Source organism: Phalacrocorax aristotelis, chromosome 8, assembly GCF_949628215.1.
Source record: "Phalacrocorax aristotelis chromosome 8, bGulAri2.1, whole genome shotgun sequence".
In the NCBI taxonomy this organism is placed as follows: Eukaryota; Metazoa; Chordata; class Aves; order Suliformes; family Phalacrocoracidae; genus Phalacrocorax; species Phalacrocorax aristotelis.
Genome location: NC_134283.1, coordinates 1,860,273 through 1,877,908, shown reverse-complemented (window position 1 = coordinate 1,877,908; position 17,636 = coordinate 1,860,273). Strand labels below are relative to the sequence as shown.

The following is a 17,636-nucleotide window of genomic DNA, read 5'->3' as shown; positions in this document are numbered from 1 at the left end:
AGCCCGGACCCCCCGGACCCCGCTGCGGCACCCCGGGCGGCGGGGACCGCCGGTATCGGGGCCGGTGGCCGGGACGATGCTGCCACCTGGTGCCGCGGCCTCGCGGCGCCGCCGGGACCGGCACCGGCACCGGGGGTCGGGGGGGGAGCACCGGGAGCTGCACCGAGGGTCGCGGGCGGCACCGGGAGCGGCACCGGGGGTCGGAGGGAGCACCGGGAGCTGCACCGGGGGTCGGAGGGAGCACCGGGGGCGGCACCGGGGGTCGGAGGGCAGCGCCGGGAGCGGCTCCGGGGGTCGGGGGGCAGCGCCGTGATGGGCACCGGGGGGTCGGGATAGCGGGGCCGGGGGCCTTGCCGGGGCTCCGGGAGCCGCCCGGGGCCGGGACACCGCGGGACGCTGCCGCCCGTCTCCCGAGCCAGCACCGGCCCCGCAGCCCGCGGAACGGGTACCGGCACCGGCACCGGGGGGGTGGGGGGGTGCTCGTCTCGACCGGGGGCACGGCGGAGCGGGGCGGGCTGAAGCGGTGCCGGTGCCGGCCCAGCCGTGGGGCCGGGTCTCTCCCTCCCCGCCCGCCCCGTCGCGGCATCCCCGAGTGGCGCCCGGCGACAGCTGCCGCGTTCCCGCCCGCCCTGCCCTGGGGGGGGCCGCGCACCCCCGACCCCCCGCCCCGGCCAGCGGGACCCCCCCCCCGCACCCCTCCGCCCCCCCCCGGCCCCCCGGGCCCGGCCCGGGGCCCCCCCCGCAGCCCGCCCCCCCGCCCGCCCCGTCGGGCCCCCGTCGGGCAAGGGGTGCGGGCTGCCGGCCGGGGGGGCGGTGGGGACAGCTGCCCGGCCGGGGGGGCCCGGCCCGCTCGGCAGCACATGTGCTGTCACTCAGCCAGCCCCGCGGTTATTTTAGCTCGGGGCCGGCGAGCGGCTCGGGGCTGGCGGCCGGACTGCGCCCCGCTTCGCCATGGGCCCCCCGCTCCTCCTCGCCTGCCTGCTCGCCCCGCTCTGCGCTCGGGTAAGGGGCGCGGGGAGATGGGGAAGGGGTTGCGATGGGGATGGGGACCCCCCACTGCGCCGTGTCCCAGGATGGGGAGTCTGGACGCGGTGCCAGGGGGCAGCCGGACCCCAGACCCTGCGGAGGCACAGCCCTGGGGCTGGCCGGGATGGGGATGGGGGCGATGGGGGCTCGGTGCCCCTCTTGGGGCATTTCCCACCCCACAGATGGCGGCGCCAGGGGGGAGCCTGCGGCTCCGGCACAGCGCCTGCGCTTGTGAACCGGGAAAAGGGATTTGGGGGAGGGTTAGGCACTCAGAAACACCCTGCTCCCCCTTTCCCGCCCCAGCCGCAGTCCCAGATCCCTCGGCACCCCCCTGTCCATGCGTGTTCTCCCAGAGTCCCTCACCATGGTCTCAGGCCTGAGCCACATGGGGCTGTTGGGGTTCTGGCCTGGGCCCCACGGTCGGGGGCTCAGGGTAGGGGAAGGAAAGGGGACCTGCAGGGCAGCCCCCACCCAGCAGCAGCGGGGCCCCCATCACTCTCCCCATCCGCCCCGAGCTCCAGCAGCCTCCCAGGGAAGGGGGGGGTCTCTGCTGGGGAGGGCGGAGGGACAGCTGGAGGCCGCAGGCAGCTCCCGTCACAGCTTCCAAATAAGCCCCTTGTCCTGCCCATCCCGCGGGACCGACGCGCAGCCCCCTCCCCTGCACAGCCCCCCACCATCCCCAGGCCCCCCAGCACAGCCACCCCCGCTGCCCCGCTCCCCCGCCCCGGGCAGGGCATGCACGGGGACCTGGGGCACACCAGCACCCAGCAGTGCGGCCAGATGGGTGCAGATGTGGGTGGGTGCAGATGTGGGTGCAAGGCCTGGTGCTGCCCAGATGCGCTCCCTTCCCCAGGGGGGGACAACCCGTGTCCCCAGGGCCTAGGACGAGCTCTGGGGAGCCAAGGGGTGGGGACTGCAGCCCCACACCACAGCTCCCTGCCCCCTCCCAACCCCCATCTCCAGCCACCACGCCTCCTCCCCACAGCTCCAGACCCCCATGCCACCCCCTCCCACTTCTCCGACTCCCCAACCCAGTCACTCACAGCCCCCAAACCCATCCTAGCCCCCGCAGCTCCCTGACCCCGCATTGCAGCCCCCCCCCAACTCCTACTCCCCCGGTCTCCATTCCTAATCCCCCCCTCACAGCCCCTGACTAGATCCCAGCCCCCCCTAGCACCCTCTTCCCCACCAGCACCCCAGCTGGACCACCCACGCAGCCTAAACTGACCCCTGACCCTCCGTCCTCGTTGCCACATCCCTGCAGTGAGGGTGAGGTGGGTTGGGGCCGCACCAGGCACTGCCAGCGCAGGGTAACCCCTTCATCCCCACGCAGGGGTCCCACGGGGCAGAGCCCAGCTGTGAGGTAGGGCCATGCCTGGGGCACCACTGGGGTCATTTGTGGGGCACCCCTTCCCAGCAAGCCCGGCGGGACACCCGTCACCATCACACCAGGATGTCAGGAGATCACCGACACGGAGTTCCTGGGGGACCTGGGTGCCCTCTCTGCTCGCCTAGACCCAGCCCCATCAGGGGGTGCTGGCACCATGCACCCCTGCACCATGCATCCCGACACCACGCACCCGGCTGGGATGCAAGGGCCTGCCCACTGCCCTGGCATTGCACCCCAGAGTGGAGGTTTCGGGGTCACTGGCTGCACTGTGTGTCCCCCCCACCCAGGGTGCCAGCTCAGCCCAGCCAGGCGCTGCAGCCCCAGGCAGCCCCCAGGCCTGGCGGCAGCACGAGGGGCTGCGGCGGGTGAAGAGGGCCTGGGTGATCCCCCCCATCAGCGTCTCGGAGAACCACAAGCGCATCCCCCACCTCCTGGTGCAGGTAGGCAGGGACACACACACCCCTTTCCGAGTGGCGGGGTTGGGGGTGCTCCGGGCAGGGGGCTTGCATGGAACACCCCAGGAGGGGGACTCAGGGCAGAGGGGGACCCCAGGCAGGGGACAGGCCCCCCCGGCCCCAGGACTGCAAGCCCTGCTTTCCCTGGAGCAGATCAAGTCAGACAAGCAGCAGCCCGGGGGGGTGATCTACAGCATCAAGGGGCCGGGGGTGGACGAGGAGCCCCTGGGCATCTTCTCCATTGACAAGTTCACCGGGAAGGTCTTCCTCAATGCCATGCTGGACCGGGAGGAGACGGACCGCTTCCGGGTAAGGATGCTGCCCAGCTGCCCGTGGCCCCCTCCCCAGCCCCCCAGCCGGGCCCCGACCCACCGGCTCTGTGCCCGCAGCTGAAAGCCTTCGCACTGGACCTGGGCGGTGTGACGCTGGAGGACCCCACCGACCTGGAGATCATCGTGATGGACCAGAACGACAACCGGCCGCTCTTCCGGCAGGACGTCTTCACAGGGCGCGTGGTGGAGGGGGCTGAGCCAGGTGGGTCCAGCTGCGGGACAGGGGCTGGGGGTGAACCAAGCCAGCCCCCACGCCGACACCCACCGGGGCACTCCTGCGGCCGCAGGGACCTGCGTGATGACGGCAGACGCCACCGATGCCGATGACCCCGACACGGACAATGCGGCGCTGCGGTACTCCATCCTGGAGCAGGGTACCGCCGGCATGTTCAGCATCAATGCCACCACCGGCGAGATCTGCACTGCACGGCCCGGCCTGGACCGCGAGGTAGCGGGCATAGGGGGTGCGGGCAGCATTGGGGCAGCACCAGGACTGGGGGCAGCCAGAGACCCCCAGGTGGTGAAGCCACATCTTCAACCATGAGCAGATGCAGGCGTGGGCACAGGGTGGGTGGCCAGCAGCTGGGAGAGCTCTGGGCTCCCGGAGGGGCTGGAGGGGCTCAGCACCGGCCCCCCTCCTTCCCCGCAGACCGTAGGGGTGTACAACCTGACGCTGCAGGCAGCCGACATGTCTGGGGATGGGCTCACCACCACCGCCACGGCTGTCATCTACCTGGAGGACATCAATGACAACCCTCCCGAGTTCACCAAGGAGGAGGTAGTGGCCAGGAATGGGTAGGGGGGACATGTGGGGGTCAGCGGGGTGGGACCCACCACCTCCCCCCCCTGGGGACAGCAGCATCCCAAGGGGGCGCGACACCAGCCCCACACCACTCTCCCCTAGTTCGCCATGGAGGTGGAGGAGCAGGCGGCCGGCGTGGACGTGGGCAAGGTCTTCGTGCATGACAAGGACCTGGCCGGCTCGCCCAACTGGCTGGCCAAATTCACCATCCTGGAGGGCGACCCCGAGGGCGCCTTCGCCATCCACACCGACCCCTACACCAACGACGGCGTGCTCTCTGTGGCCAAGGTGGGCGTGGGGCAGCCGGGGGACTGCCGGGTGGGGGGTCCCATGGCTCGGCTGACCCGCAGCCCCTCTCGGCAGCCGCTGGACCACGAGGTGCGGGACCGCTTCGAGCTGACGGTGTCGGTGCAGAACGAGGAGCCGCTGGAGCCCACGGCCCCCGCCAGCCCGCGGGCACTGGCCACCGTGCGGGTGCGGGTGCAGGATGTGAATGAGGCACCTGTCTTCCGCGAGAACCCGCGGCGGGTCAGCGTGCTGGAGGGGGTTCCCCCGGGCACCCCCGTCACCACCTACACCGCTAGCGACCCCGACACCCACCAGCTCCAGACCCTTACGTGAGTCCCAGGCCATGGGTTTCAGCACCCAGCCCCCCTGCATCGCCGCCCAGCACCCGCTATGTTTGGGGTCCCGCATTCACAGCCCGTGGTGGGTGTTTTGAGGGGTGACGGCATGCAAACCCCCTGCGCCCACAGCTACACGCTGCTCTACGACCCGGCGGACTGGCTGCAGCTGGATCCCCACACCGGCACCATCCGCACCAAGAGGGAGTTGCTGCACCCCTCTGCCTTCCTGCAGGGCGGCTGGTACATCGCCCTGGTCCTTGCCCGCGATGACGGTGAGAAGCCCCCCACCCCCACCGTGTCCCCCCCACCTGCCGTCCCCCCCTGACCCCTCTGCTCTGTGCTCCCAGCCAAGCCCCCCCTCTCTGCCACCGGCACCCTCTCCATCGAGATCCTGGAGGTGAACGACCACGCGCCCCTGCTGCAGCCTCCGGCTGGGCTGGTCTGCGGGCGGCCGGGCCGCGGGGGGAGCCTGCTCCTGGGGGCCACGGATGATGACCGGCCCCCCCACGGTGCCCCCTTCCACTTCCATCTCAGCCCCCAGCACCCCCAGCTCACCCGCAACTGGAGCATCACCCGCTTCAATGGTGAGGGCCAGTTTGGGGTGGGGGGGGCTGCTGCATGGGGGGGGAAGGGGGCTTCCCCCTCACCCCCTGCCCGTGCCCCTCCCACAGTGACCCACGCAGTGCTGGCTGTGCTGGTGGAGCTGCCCGAGGGTCCCTACTCGCTCCCGCTGCTGCTCCAGGACTCGGGGACCCCCCCCGCAGGAGCGGCAGCAGCTCCTGAACATCTCGGTGTGCCACTGCGGCCCAGATGGCTCCTGCGAGGACGGTGTCCTGGGCCGCTGCCACCGCTGGGGCCGGCATCACCCTCGGGGCCCTCATGATCATCCTCGGCAGCAGCGTCCTCTTCCTGCGTGAGTGAGACCCCCGACCATCCTCAACCCCCACTTCTCCCGGCCACCTCCATCCCCGCACCCCAGTCCCGTGCCCTCCACACGGTACCGGTCCTGGCCACCCATCCTGAGCCCCACCAACACACTCTGTCACCTTGTCCCCCACTCCACCCCATCGCCCCATCCTGGTCCAGGACACCCCATCCCACCCCAACCCCAGCAACCCCCTCTGACTCCTACCCAAGACCCCCAGACCATTTCCCTCATCATCCATCCCACCCCATCACCCAGCGCTCCCCCCCAGACCCCTACCTGCACCCCCATCCCATTGTCCCAGCCCCACCAACTGCCTCCCAACCCAACGCGCACCCCCATCGCCGCGCGCCTCGCCGCGCCCAGCCGCCCCATCCCCGCGTGCCCGCCCCCCCGTACCCCGCCCCGTGCCCACCCGCGCTCTGCCCGCAGTGCTGGCGGGGCTGGGGGCGGCGCGGGCGCGCGGGCGCCGGCGGGCTCTGCGCAAGGGGCTGCTGCAGCGCTCGCAGGACGACATGCGTGACAACATCCTCAACTACGATGAGCAGGGCGGGGGCGAGGAGGACCAGGTAAGCAGGAGTCAGGAGGGGGGTTCTGGTGCGGGGGGGGGGGTGTCCACCCCAGACCCGCACCCCTGACCCCTTCCCATCCCCACAGGACGCATATGACATCAACCAGCTCCGGCACCCCGAGCTCTTCCCGCCCCGGGCCAAGCCACCGATGCGCAGGGACGCCCCGCTCAGCTCCGCCACCCCCCCGGCCCCCCGCAAGCTTCCCAGCAGCCCCTCCGACATCGAGGATTTCATCAATGAGGTGGGGACAGGGCCCAGCACCCCCCTTGCCCCCGGCCCCCGCCCCCCCATCAGCGGGGCTGACAGTGCCCCGGTCCCCACAGGGGTTGGAGGCGGCCGACAGCGACCCCAGCGTGCCCCCCCTACGACACGGCCCTCATCTATGACTATGAGGGCTCGGGCTCCGTCGCCAGCCCCCTCAGCTCCATCGTCTCCAGCTTGACGGATGAGGACCAGGACTACGACTACCTGAGCGAGTGGGGGCCGCGCTTCCGGCGCCTGGCTGACCTCTACGGGCAGTAGCAGGGACGGGGGGGGCAGTGGGGGGCTTGCACACGCGTGTGCACGAGGCGGCCAGATGCAGCAGCTTTGCGTACGGACACGCGCAAGGTGCCCGTCTGCAGGGGCTTTGTGCACGCGAGTGCGCCAGGTACCCACACTCAGGGGCTTTGCACACGCGTGTGCACCGAAAAAGACCTCAGCACAGGGGTTTGCACACCTGCACACCCCCCGCAGACCCCGGGAAGGGAGAGGCCGAGCGCACGGGACACCCCGGGGAAAGAACCTGCAGAGCCAGGGGGATGAGGTGCCCCCCGGCTGTCCCCCCCCCATAATAAAGACCCCAGAGAAGGGGGCTGGTGGCAGGGGTGCCGTGTGGGACCCCCGACCACACCAGCCACCCGTAGAAACAAGGCACTTTTATTGGCAGCCCACGAGCGCCCGCTGCAAACACCCCAGGGGGGGGCATCATCCCCACCCCAGGACTCCCAGCACAGCTCCTCCTGGGGCAGGATCCAGTCCCGGCATGGGGTGGGTCCGCTGACACGCCCCCCCCCAGCTATCACATGTCCTGGGTGCGCCCCACCATCCCCGCAAGCACCTATGGATGGGGGTCCCGGTGCTCTGTGGGGGGTCCTGGCCCCCCAGCGGCAGGGAGACCCCAGGGAGGGCACAGCTATGTCTCGCGGGGGGCGGCCGGGGAGCCCACCATCCTCTTGGTGGAGGCAGGGAGGCGGGAGTAGTCGTGGGGGATGCCGTGGGGAGTGAGAAGGGGCAGGTGGTCCTCACGGAGGGGTCGGCGGAAAAGGGGGGGCCGGCGCTGGCTCTCGCCGTCCTGCAGGGACTGGGGCAGGCTGCGGCCCTGGCTCTCCGGCAGCAGCATGATGCTGAGGACGGCGAGGATGGCGAAGGAGGCGAACACCACGTGGTGCAGGAAGAAGCCGCGGCTGTTGGGGATGGCGGTGATGGGGGCGGCCGCCTTGCCCACGAAGCTGGCCCCCACGACGAGGCCCAGCCCGGCACCCCTGCGGGAGAAACGTGCTTAGAGGGGGCCCGGGGGACCCCGGGGGGTGCCCCCCCCCAGCCGGTGTGGCACAGGGGGTGGCAGCTCCCCCCTTACCTGACCACAGTGGGGAGGACCTCGCTGGCGAAGAAGATGCTGAGCATGGTGACGGCGTGGGAGGCGGTGATGCCCACCACCGACAGGGTCAGGACGATGAGGTCCAGCAAGTCTGATGGAGGGCGGGAAGCACCATCAGGTGTTAAATCCTGCACACACCCACCCCCCCCCTCAAGCATCCTGTTCCTACCCCCAGCCCCCCAGCTGGGGCCCGCATCCCACCGCAGGAAGGGTGGGGGTCCCCCGCCCGTCCTTACACTGGGTGAGGGCCAGCAGCAGGAGGGAGGAGATGCCGGTGAGGACGGTGCAGAGCAGGAGGATGGCGCGGCGCCCGAAGCGCTCGGCCGTCAGGCAGACGAAGAGGCAGGCGGCCGCCTCAGTGCTCACCCGCACGAAGTAGGAGGAGAAGAAGTGGGGCAGGTGGGGGTCCAGGTTGCGGGTGAAGCAGTGGCGGATGCCGGAGCCGATGAACCTGCAGAAGAGCAGGGTCAGGGGGCCGCGAGCGGGACTCATCCCCCACCGCCGCCCCCCCACCTGCTCACGCTGCGAAGCCGAGGATGACGCCGTTCTTCCAGATGACCCTGGTGCCGAAGATCTCGCAGACGGCGTGGTACTGGGGCTGTGGGGACCCCTCAGACAGGGACTCCAGCTCTGCTGGGACAAGGGGACCCGGGTTAAAGCTGGCACCATCCCACCGCCCCTGTCACCGCAGGTTTGGGGAAGGGGCTTGGTGACCGCATCGCCCTTGGCAGCCCCTGCCACGCACCGGCGAGGAGGCTGTCCTGGTGGCAGGAGCTGTCGTCCTCAGAGCCGGGGCTGCTGCTTTCGGCCAGCACCTGCAAGGTCTTCCTGGCCCTCTCCAGCTGCTGCGTGGCCAGCAGCCAGCGCGGCGACTCCAGCAGCAGCGCCGGGCACCTGGGGCACGAGCGTCAGCGTCACGGGGCTCGCCAGGGGCCTGGCCCCCCTCCAGCGATCACCCCCGCTTCCCCGCTTCAAGGTGACGCTGCCCAGAAACCCTCAACTTCAAACCTGAGCAAACATTTACCTGGGGCAGAGGGTCCCCACGCTCCACCTGGAGAGCCCCCGCCAGCCTTTGATCCCCACCGCGGCCCCGGGCAGGGTGCGCTGGGCTGGGGTGCTGCCCTGGCACTCCCCAAGCACGGCTCGGTGCCAGGCCTGGGGCATGGCTCAGCCCTGCTGCGGGTGGCAGCACCCCCATTGCGCACGCAGCCCCCTTGCCCGGCGGGGGGGTCCTTACCACCAGCAGGCAGCCAGCAGAGCCAGGATCATGGTGACGGCACCCTGCAGCACCCGCCAGTCCCGGCACAGCACGGCCAGCCCCGGCAGCAGCAGCTCCCCGGCGATCCAGAAGAAGCCGGCCACCATTGTCACCCCGAGCCGGTGCGGGGGGTCGCACAGCTCCAGCCCTGGCAAGGAGGGGCAAGGGATGCGCTGTGGGTGCCACGGCCTTGGGGCATCCTGCACCCTAGAGCGCCCCGCACCCAGAGCGCCCTCGGTCCCCACGCCACCACAGACCCCCGCTGCACACTCACGTGCCACGTAGAGGGAGAGGAAGGCGCCTGCCAGCGCCGCCCCAAAGAGCAGCCGTGCCACCAGGACCATGACGAAGTCCATGGCCAGCGCCACGCCGAGGCCCACAGGCACCGCCAGCACCAGAGACACCACGAAGGCGGGCCGGCGGCCGAACCTGCCGGGGGCACGGGCTGTGAGCGGGGCTGGGCGCCGCGCCCCCCCCGCCCCAGGGACCCCCCAGTTACCTGTCACAGGCCAGGCCGGCGGTGACGCTGCCCAGCGTCCAGCCCAGCAAGTGCGTGGTCTGCTCCAGGGGCACCTTCCAGCGCGAGGCGCACACCAGGTCCCACTGCGGGCGAGGGGGCACGTGGCAGGGAGACGTCTGCAGGGGTGTCCCAGCAGACCCCCCCCACAGCTGCCTGTGGGGCTGGGATGGATGGGGTCAGGAGCCCCATGAGTCGCCTGGGGGGGCTTCTGGCCAGCCCCCACCCCACAAGCAGAAATATGGGGGTGAATGTGGAATGACAGTGCTGATAGCCCTTAGAGCTCTGCCCCCTGACACCCCCGACACCCCTTCTCCCAGGGCTCCCCCAGGCCTGTCCATGGGGGGGGTTCTCCACCCGAGGACCCCTCTCCTTTCCCCAGATCCCTGCTGTGTGTCCCCAAGCAAACTCCCTCTCCCCCGGACCCCCCCAGGTGCTGCCCCTGCACATCCCGAGCTTTCCCGTGGGACCCTTGCTGGGGTCCCCAGCTTGCCCCCCCCGGAGTCCCCTTTCCCCCTTCCCCAGACATCCACCCCCCTCCCTTGACCCCTCCTGTATCCAGGACCCTCCAGAACCCCAGGACCCCCCTCCCTCCGGCGCTGAGGGTGGTGGTGGTGTGTGTGGGGGGTCCCCTCTCCCGCCTCCCCCGACCCCGGGGACCCCCTCCCCCGACCTGGGTGACGAGGTTGGAGCGGAGGCCGGCGGCGGGCAGGGCGTAGTGCCAGCCGCGGGTGCAGGGTCCGGTGCCGTTGGGCAGGGGGGCGCCGGGGCCGGCGGCGGGGCGGTAGCGGTAGAGCTGGCAGGGGCTCCAGCCGCCGCGGAGGTGCGGGACGGCGGCCCGCAGCAGCGCGGCCCCCCCCAGACGGCGCAGCGGCGGCGGCAGGAGCGCGGCGTCGGGGCGGCAGCGGTGGGGGGGCGCCGCCCCCAGCGCCCACCCCAGCGCCCACCCCAGCGCCAGCGCCGCGCACGGCACCCACCCCCCCCGCCGCCCGGCGGCCCCGCGGCCGCGACCCCCCCCCGCACACCGTCATCGTCATCATCACCACCGCCCGCCGCCGCCGCCGGGGATCGCTCGGGCTCGGCGTGGGAGCAGGTGTGGGGCGGCACCGGTGCGGACCGGCCCCCGCGGGGACCGCCCCCGCCCAGCCCCCACCCGCCCGGCTCGGACACCCCCCCCTCCCCTCCGCACCCCGGGCCCTGCCCTCCTCAAGCTCCGCGGCCCCCCGGGCCGGGTCAGCCCCCACAAGCCCGGGTTGGCTCCCCCGGGCCCCCCCAGACCCGGTTCCCTCAGCCCCGTTCGCCCCCTCTCCCCCACCCCCGGTTCAGCCCCCCCCAAGCCCCTTTCACCCCCAGCCCGGTTTGCCCCCCCCCCCCCCCGCCCCGGTTCAGTCCCCCCCAGCCCCATTTACACCCCCCCAGCCCAGTTCAGCCCCCCTCTCCACGGTGCTCCAGGCCAAGGCACCCTCTTGGCACCGGGGGACCCCAAGTGGTGCCGGGGGTCCTAGGGGTGCAGCCAGGGCCCCTGGGACCATCCACAAATGCACCCGGATCCCCCTAAACCTCAAAGGGGGGCAGTAGGGTCCACCCCCCGCCCAGGAAGGGAACTGGCCAGAGCCCCACTCGCACCCAGCGCCGCGGCGAGCCCGTGGGAAGAGCCAACAAAGCCGCCGCGTTGCAAACAAGCGGGCTTTTTTATCTCTTCTTTTAAACACTTCTTTCCGAGCGTGACCCCTGAGGGACACTAGCAGCGCTCCAGGGCTCAGCTCCGTACACACAACAGCAGAAAAAAAAATCACGCCTGCGTCCGCTTTTTGCCTCCCTCCGTGGGAATTCGCACCACCGAAAGGCCCGGGGGTGCCGCCGCGGCGCGGGACCCTCGGTGCCCAGCGCTGCGCACACAAACGACGGCGTAAAAAAAGCCACGGGTGTGTTACGGACCAGGCAGCCTCGGCCCACGCGCCGCCATCCCAGTCCGACCAGCAGCGAGGGAAGGTGGGACTGGCCTGGGAGGTACCTGCACCTGCCTACGTGGCCGGGAGGAGAACCGGGAGCAAAACTTACCCCCGGGAACTCCCGCGCCTCCCAGCACTGGGGTCAGAAGAGAGTACGGGACTTTTCTTGCTTTACACGGCTAAATAAAGGTCCCTCCGTGCTTACAGAGGTTAATTGATGGTTATTTATCAAAAGAAAGAGCAGGGCTGGAAAGGAGTTAAAAAATAAGTGTTGCTTGCAGCCACTTTCTTGTGTTCTGTCAAAAGACACCCCCGGAGCAGACGCAGCCCCCCAGCCCCAGCCCTGGCGCTTGCACCAGTTGCCCACCCCAACCCGGCAGCTCTGGGCAAGGACCGGGGGGGGAAAAACCAGCCTGGCTCCGGCCGGGGCACGGCCATTGTGGCGAACTGCCCGTCCTGCTCTGCCTGCGGCGAGCCCCGGTCCCTGCCGGTGCTGCTGGTCCGGCAAAGGGCCCCCGGTGCCAAGGCAGGAGCTGGGGGTGTGGCAGGGGGAGGCAGGACCCCCCCCACCCCTGGCTCTTATGAAGCCGCTGCGATGCGGTGGAGTGAAACCCTCGAGGTCCCCGGCTCAAGGACTGTGGAAAATTCCTCAACCGGCTGCAAAGCTGGCGGCAGCAAGGGGGGAGCCGGGTGCGGAGGCATCCCAGCACGGCGGGCGCTCTTCTGCTGGGGGGGGGGACCCGGGCGGCCTGCGCTGCCTGCTGCTGCCTGCACCCGCCGAGGGCTCGGTGCTCCACACGCCCCCAGACCTCCTCGCCCCACGCAGGGGGCTGCCGGGACTGAGCAAGAGCCGGTGCTGTCGAATGAAGTGATCAGAGCTGAAAAGCGGTCTTGGATTGAGCGAGTCCCCTCCGGCCCCCCCAGCCAAGCCCTGCCGGCAGAGGAAGAGGAGAAGAGGAGCCGAAGCTCATCTGTAACCTCCCCGCTGCCAAAAGCGGCAGCTGAGACATTCAACCAGCATGTGCACCCGCCAAGGCCGAACAGAAAAAGCACAACCAGGCGCTGATGGTGGGCATCCGCGGGGACCAGCCCCTCGCCCCTGCCGTGCCAGCCCCGCGTCGGCAGCTGCGGCAGAGGGGCAGCGCGGGGGCGCGGGCAGCTGGGGTCCCTGCCTGCCAGGAAAGGACGGGCAGCAGGTGCGAGCAAGGCACAGAGGCCGTGGAAGAGGCACTTGAACCTGTCTCCAGCCTCATCCCTGCGAGCTTGTGCTTGAGGATGGACTTCGCCAGCTGCATTAAGCCCGGGCTGGGTTATGGCCCCGCCAAGAGCTGCACGTGCAGCGCAGTCCCCTGCAGAAGAGGCCGCGGTGCCGGCACGCAGCAGCAGGATGGAGGCAGGAAGAGCTGGCACCCAACCCAAAAGCAAGTCAGGCATTGCCAAACCAGTGGTTCCTTCCCACCATGGTGCAGCCTCTGCAGAGACCAGCCCCGTGAACCCACGTGGCGTGCGCCCCCAGCCCCACGAACCCACGTGGCGTGCGTCCCCAGCCCCGTGAACCCACGTGGCGTGCGTCCCCAGCCCCACGAACCCACGTGGCGTGCGTCCCCAGCCCCACGAACCCACGTGGCGTGCGCCCCCAGCCCCACGAACCCACGTGGCGTGCGCCCCCAGCCCCGTGAACCCACGTGGCGTGCGCCCCCAGCCCCACGAACCCACGTGGCGTGCGCCCCCAGCCCCACGAACCCACGTGGCGTGTGTCCCCAGCCCCACGAACCCACGTGGCGTGCGCCCCCAGCCCCACGAACCCACGTGGCGTGCGCCCCCAGCCCCACGAACCCACGTGGCGTGTGTCCCCAGCCCCACGAACCCACGTGGCGTGCATCCCCAGCCCCACGAACCCACAAAGTGCACATCCCAGCTTGGAGGTGAAGCCTCTCTGTGCCTCCCTGTTTCTCCCAGCCCACGGAGGCGTGGGCCATGCTGGGGGAGAGCACAGCACGGCGCAGCTCCTCCTGGCAGCCCTAGGCACGACGCTTCCATGGGATTACAGACTTTGCCGGTCTCCGCATGGGTGCAAACACCGGGGCCAGCCCCTGCGACTGGGCACTACGCTAGCCAAGGCCTCGATCCTCTGCAAGAGGCAGGGCTGCCCCTTCCCCGCCGGCCGAGCCCGCGGGCTGGCAGCAGCACCCTGCTAGCTCCAGCTGGGTTTTATAGCTCAGAAAAGCAACGTGAGCCAGGCTGGTGCATGCAAACAAGGGAGCACGCACGCAGCAGGCACGGACGCGGAGAGCACGCGGAGTGTGCGTGGCGGGGCTGCCCCCAGGCAGGCGCAGGCCGGCGTCAGGCGGCTCAGCCGGCAGCACCGCGTGCCGCCGTCCTCAGCAGCCGCATCCAGCGGGGCCCCACGAGCAAGAGTCAATTTGGCCAAGGGGGCAGCTGTGATCCACACAACCAATTTCTGAGGTTCAGTATTAAAGAGAAGGAAAGAGGAGCGAAGGAGGTGGCTGGGAGCGCGGTGGGGGCTGGTGCAGCACCCTGGGAGCCCGGCAGGCGCCCGTCCCCAGGCACGCCGGGTGGCAGCACCCCCAGCATGGAGCACCGTGGCTCCAAGCCCCGCCGCAGGGCCCCGGGCTCCAGCTCACCCCAGCAGCACTGTCACCGCTGCCAGGGAGGCACCTCCCCGCCTGCCCTACCAGCAACCGGCCTCTTCACCCAGAAAGCACCGAGCACGGACACCCCAGCACGACGATCTACAACCGTGGGGCAGCGCTGGGCTCCACCCGCCCTTCTCCAGGCTCCGCAGCCCCGAAACAGCGGGTCCTCGACTCGCAGCTGCTACGGCTATAGAGGGGCTGTAAAACTCACCAGCCCGAGCGCGCACGCCACTCGTCACGTCGCGCTGTGCCCCCGCTGGCAAGCGGCACATGGGGGCTCCCCCTCTCCCCGCAGCCCACTCCAACGCGACCGGCTGCAGGCTCGGCACGGCCGCAGGGTCGGCTCCGCCGGGTTTCCAAGTCCACCGAATGCGAAAGGGCAGGGGAAGAGGAGAAAAAGGACGCGGTGTTGAGCATCAGGTCAGCCTCCGGAGATCTCTGCAAGGCGGGTCGGACTACCTGGGCGTACCTGAGCGCGCCAGACGGGCTTCCAAACGACACGGCACCACGTCCTTAGCAGGGAAAGTGCTGCCTGCGGTGAACTGTACATACAAAGATAATTTTAATTAATTTATTTATTTCTTTACACATAACTGAAAGTGATGTTACAGTACATAAGTTATTTACAACTGTGCAGTAATGTGTTGCAAAATAAATTATCTAGAAGGCAGCAAAAGTACATTGTTAATGTATATAAAAACTGTACAGCATTTATGGGATACAATTTTTCTTTATATGAGTATTGGCTCTGTAGTGTTTTCAAGTTATGTTCTCAGAAAGAGAAACGAAATGCCCAAGATTAAAGGAAAAAAATATATAAACCACATGGATTTTACTCCATTAAAAACACAGTTGGCAAAGTCCTTTCTCTGCGTCACCATTTCCCCGCCCGCCGCCGGCCGTGCCGCCCCGGCGCACGGTGCGCAGGCGGCTCCTCTGCTCTTCCGAAACGGTGGCGAGCGGCTGCCGCAGGGCGCCGCGGGCGCACCCCGCCTCCGCAGCCCAGAGCCGTCCACACCTTCAGAGCCGCGTCTGCCCAACTTGGACGCTGTCTTTTTGTTTCTAATTGTTTTTTGTTTGTGGTTTTGTGTTTTTTTTTCTTTTTTTTTTTTTTCTTTTTTTTTTCTTTTTTTTTTTAGACATACCCAGGATGGAACGAGAAACTCAAACACCCCCCCCTCCCCCCATGGTTTCCTACTGCAGCTTCTCCGAGAAGAGATCCGCGACGGGTGGAAAACAGAGAGCTGGAAATCACGGTGTTCACAAGTACATGAATCACGTGGTTGCTGGCCCCGCTCAGCAGCTTCTGCAACACACAAATGGCGTCCTTGGTCTCCTCCCTCCGCGCCTCTGCCAGTCTCTTGGCCGGTGAGTGCTCGCCGCCTGCGCAGACCGGCTGCCTCCCTGCCGCAGCAGCCGGTTGGAAAGGAGGTGCGCCCCGGCCCGCTGCCCGGCGGAGCTGCCGTCAGTCCGGAAGCGAGGGACACGTCGTGAAGAAAGTGCAATTATTTTTCTTATTGTTTTGTTTTCTGCCGATAGCTGCTTCCTCCTCCTCTGACCAGGGATTCATCAGCAAGCGGTAAGGGTGAATGTGAGCTCGACCGCCCGACCTCGGAGGGCTCCCGTCCTTGCCAGTGTTCAGTGATGTCTCCTGGTTTTGAACTGTCATGCCGGCAAGAGCACAAAGTCATCGTTCACGTCGACCATTGGCACATAGAACGAGGGCACCTCGTTCACGCAGAGGGATTTGTGCCCCGCGGGGTCCAGCTCCTGCACCTTCAGCTGCCACTCCATCCTTTGCACTGCGTTCAAGGCGGCAGCTTCGTGTTGCTGTCGCATGAGCAGGCACGTCTGGATCGGGGGAGAAAACCAAGCAGAGACGAGGGGTGAGCGGGAGAGGGCAGGAGAGGCTCCAGCTGCCCGTCCCACCCGGCAAAGGCAGGGGACCCGCAGCCATCGCGGCGGGCGGAGCAGCAAACGGAGGGAGGGACGCCACACGCGTCCTCACAGGAAGGGAACCGGGACTTGGGACGTCTGCTGAGCCCAATTCCAGCAGGAGCGGGGGCGAACCCAAAAGGGCCTTGTGGGGCGGCTTTTAAAGGCTCAAGAGCAGTGACAGCCTCGGCAGACAGCCCCCGTCGGCCCCAGCGGTGGCCCTCGGCTGCCCGAGAGCAGGGTCCTGCTCCCTTCGTGGGAGCTGCCAACTCCCTCCGTGTGTCACCAGCTGACAGCACAATCGTCCCCGCTCCCTACCGTGCCAGAGTTTGCCACCCAGAGCTCTGCAGAGCATCTGCAAATCACTGCATGGGCTCCTGCCACCTTGAAGCCTGCCATAGGTTTTGAGCTTGCTGCAGCATGTGTTGCTGGCGAAGAGCAGGCCCCCAGGGTTTAACTGACCGAGAAAGCTCCAGACCATATGGCACGAAGCAGAGTAAAAGCCAGCCAGACGACCCTACGCAGAACGTGTCTCCCCTCCCCCTTTTTGGAACCAGCAGAGGCAACCGCGCTCCCGTAGTGCCCGCAGAGGCTCCCACCTCTCAGCCGTGCCGTGCACCGAAGCGTCCCCCATCGCGCAACGCTGCCCAGGCCGCTTCGGGACACCTGCTCCCGGCAGATTTTTGGAAACCACAAAGGCAGCTTCCAGGCTGCAGCAACAGCCGGGGCCCCTCTCAGGGAAAGCCTCCCTGGAGGAGGCAGAGCAGCAGGAGCTGCTGCCGCCCATGCGCCGCGGCGGCAGCCCGGAGCACCGGGGCTCCCGCACCTCTCACCTTCATTCGATCGTACTTGTCATCCACGTCTTGCAACCAGGAAATGAACTGTCGTGCGTTGAAACGGTCTCTGACCGATTTGTTTTCGTCTCCCTGAGCAAAAGACAGCAAAAAGGGATTACGTGGTAGATTTTCCTTTTTACTTTAAGCACTCACAGGTCTAACAGGCCACGTTCAAATCCCTCTTAGGGCGCACACATCAGAAACAAGGAAGGTGCCTGCAGGGAGGGAGGGCAGAGCACGCTGCTCCCAGCTGCTCTCGCAGCCCTTGGCCAGGGGCTCCAGCCTCAGACAGGGACGCACACACGCACGCACGCCCTGTTTTTGCTTGCTTTGCAGACAATCCGTCGGTGCCAGCCCGTCACAGCACCCGCACCTCTCTGTCTCCTTCAATTCGTGCCCGAGATGGTAACGTTTTCGCTGTAGAAGCACAAAGGCTTGGCTGGGAAATGCCGAGGGATATATCAAGGCTCCTGGATCAATACGCCAGGTCACTAATAAATTGCAGGATCCCGCCCCTGCACAGGATCCCTCCTGCAATGCAGCAGCGTGCTTCCCCGCGCCGCTGGGCAGGCGGCAGCTGCGGTGCGCAGGCTGCAGAGGGTGCTGGTGGGATGGCTCGGGACCACCGCAGCCGCACGGCTGCAGAAACCGGGCACGATTCCCCCTTCTCCAGCAGGAACGACGTGAAATCAAAGAAATGAGCACTTTTTGTGG

At 68.3% G+C, this 17,636-nt stretch overlaps 3 protein-coding genes across 11 annotated transcripts in view; 1 reads left to right on the top strand and 2 right to left on the bottom strand.

The window, feature by feature from the left end:
- The first annotated feature begins 880 nt into the window (after positions 1–880).
- Positions 881–6,760, top strand: CDH15 (cadherin 15). Its single transcript, XM_075101150.1, is given in 17 exon segments — positions 881–1,002; positions 2,704–2,856; positions 3,025–3,180; positions 3,261–3,405; positions 3,491–3,651; positions 3,853–3,981; positions 4,108–4,293; positions 4,369–4,622; positions 4,761–4,903; positions 4,979–5,215; positions 5,303–5,379; positions 5,381–5,467; positions 5,469–5,544; positions 5,989–6,125; positions 6,214–6,369; positions 6,452–6,484; positions 6,486–6,760. Coding segments are annotated over 17 exon segments (2,346 nt in total). The 5' UTR covers positions 881–951; the 3' UTR covers positions 6,651–6,760.
- A 224-nt stretch (positions 6,761–6,984) lies between these two features.
- Positions 6,985–10,403, bottom strand: SLC22A31 (solute carrier family 22 member 31). The gene is made up of 9 exons (XM_075101151.1): positions 10,216–10,403; positions 9,525–9,628; positions 9,300–9,454; positions 9,005–9,173; positions 8,513–8,661; positions 8,289–8,397; positions 8,004–8,218; positions 7,747–7,858; positions 6,985–7,651 (listed from the first exon to the last, which is right to left on the bottom strand). Exons 3-9 carry the CDS (start codon positions 9,379–9,381, stop codon positions 7,303–7,305), a joined length of 1,185 nt encoding a protein of 394 aa, XP_074957252.1. The 5' UTR covers positions 9,382–9,454; positions 9,525–9,628; positions 10,216–10,403; the 3' UTR covers positions 6,985–7,302.
- A 4,305-nt stretch (positions 10,404–14,708) lies between these two features.
- ANKRD11 (ankyrin repeat domain containing 11) overlaps positions 14,709–17,636 on the bottom strand; it is a 158,168-nt gene continuing 155,240 nt past the window's right edge. For all 9 annotated transcript variants that reach the window (XM_075101138.1, XM_075101140.1, XM_075101143.1 and 6 more), the window contains 2 exons: positions 16,920–17,012; positions 14,709–16,002 (listed from right to left, as the gene is read on the bottom strand). In XM_075101138.1, coding sequence (XP_074957239.1) covers positions 15,817–16,002; positions 16,920–17,012 — 279 coding nt within the window. In that variant the 3' untranslated portion in view covers positions 14,709–15,816. The remainder of the gene's footprint in view (positions 16,003–16,919; positions 17,013–17,636) is intronic.

Bases quoted from the DNA above. Each gene is read 5' to 3' on its own strand.
- SLC22A31 (XM_075101151.1), bottom strand. From the start codon at position 9,381: ATGGACTTCGTCATGGTCCTGGTGGCACGGCTGCTCTTTGGGGCGGCG. The intron at 8,219-8,288 runs GTGAGCAGGTGG...GCTCTTCTGCAG, and splicing joins GTCATCCTCGGCTTCGCAGC to GTTCATCGGCTCCGGCATCC. The intron at 7,652-7,746 runs GTAAGGGGGGAG...TTTCTCCCGCAG, and splicing joins GTCCTCCCCACTGTGGTCAG to GGGTGCCGGGCTGGGCCTCG.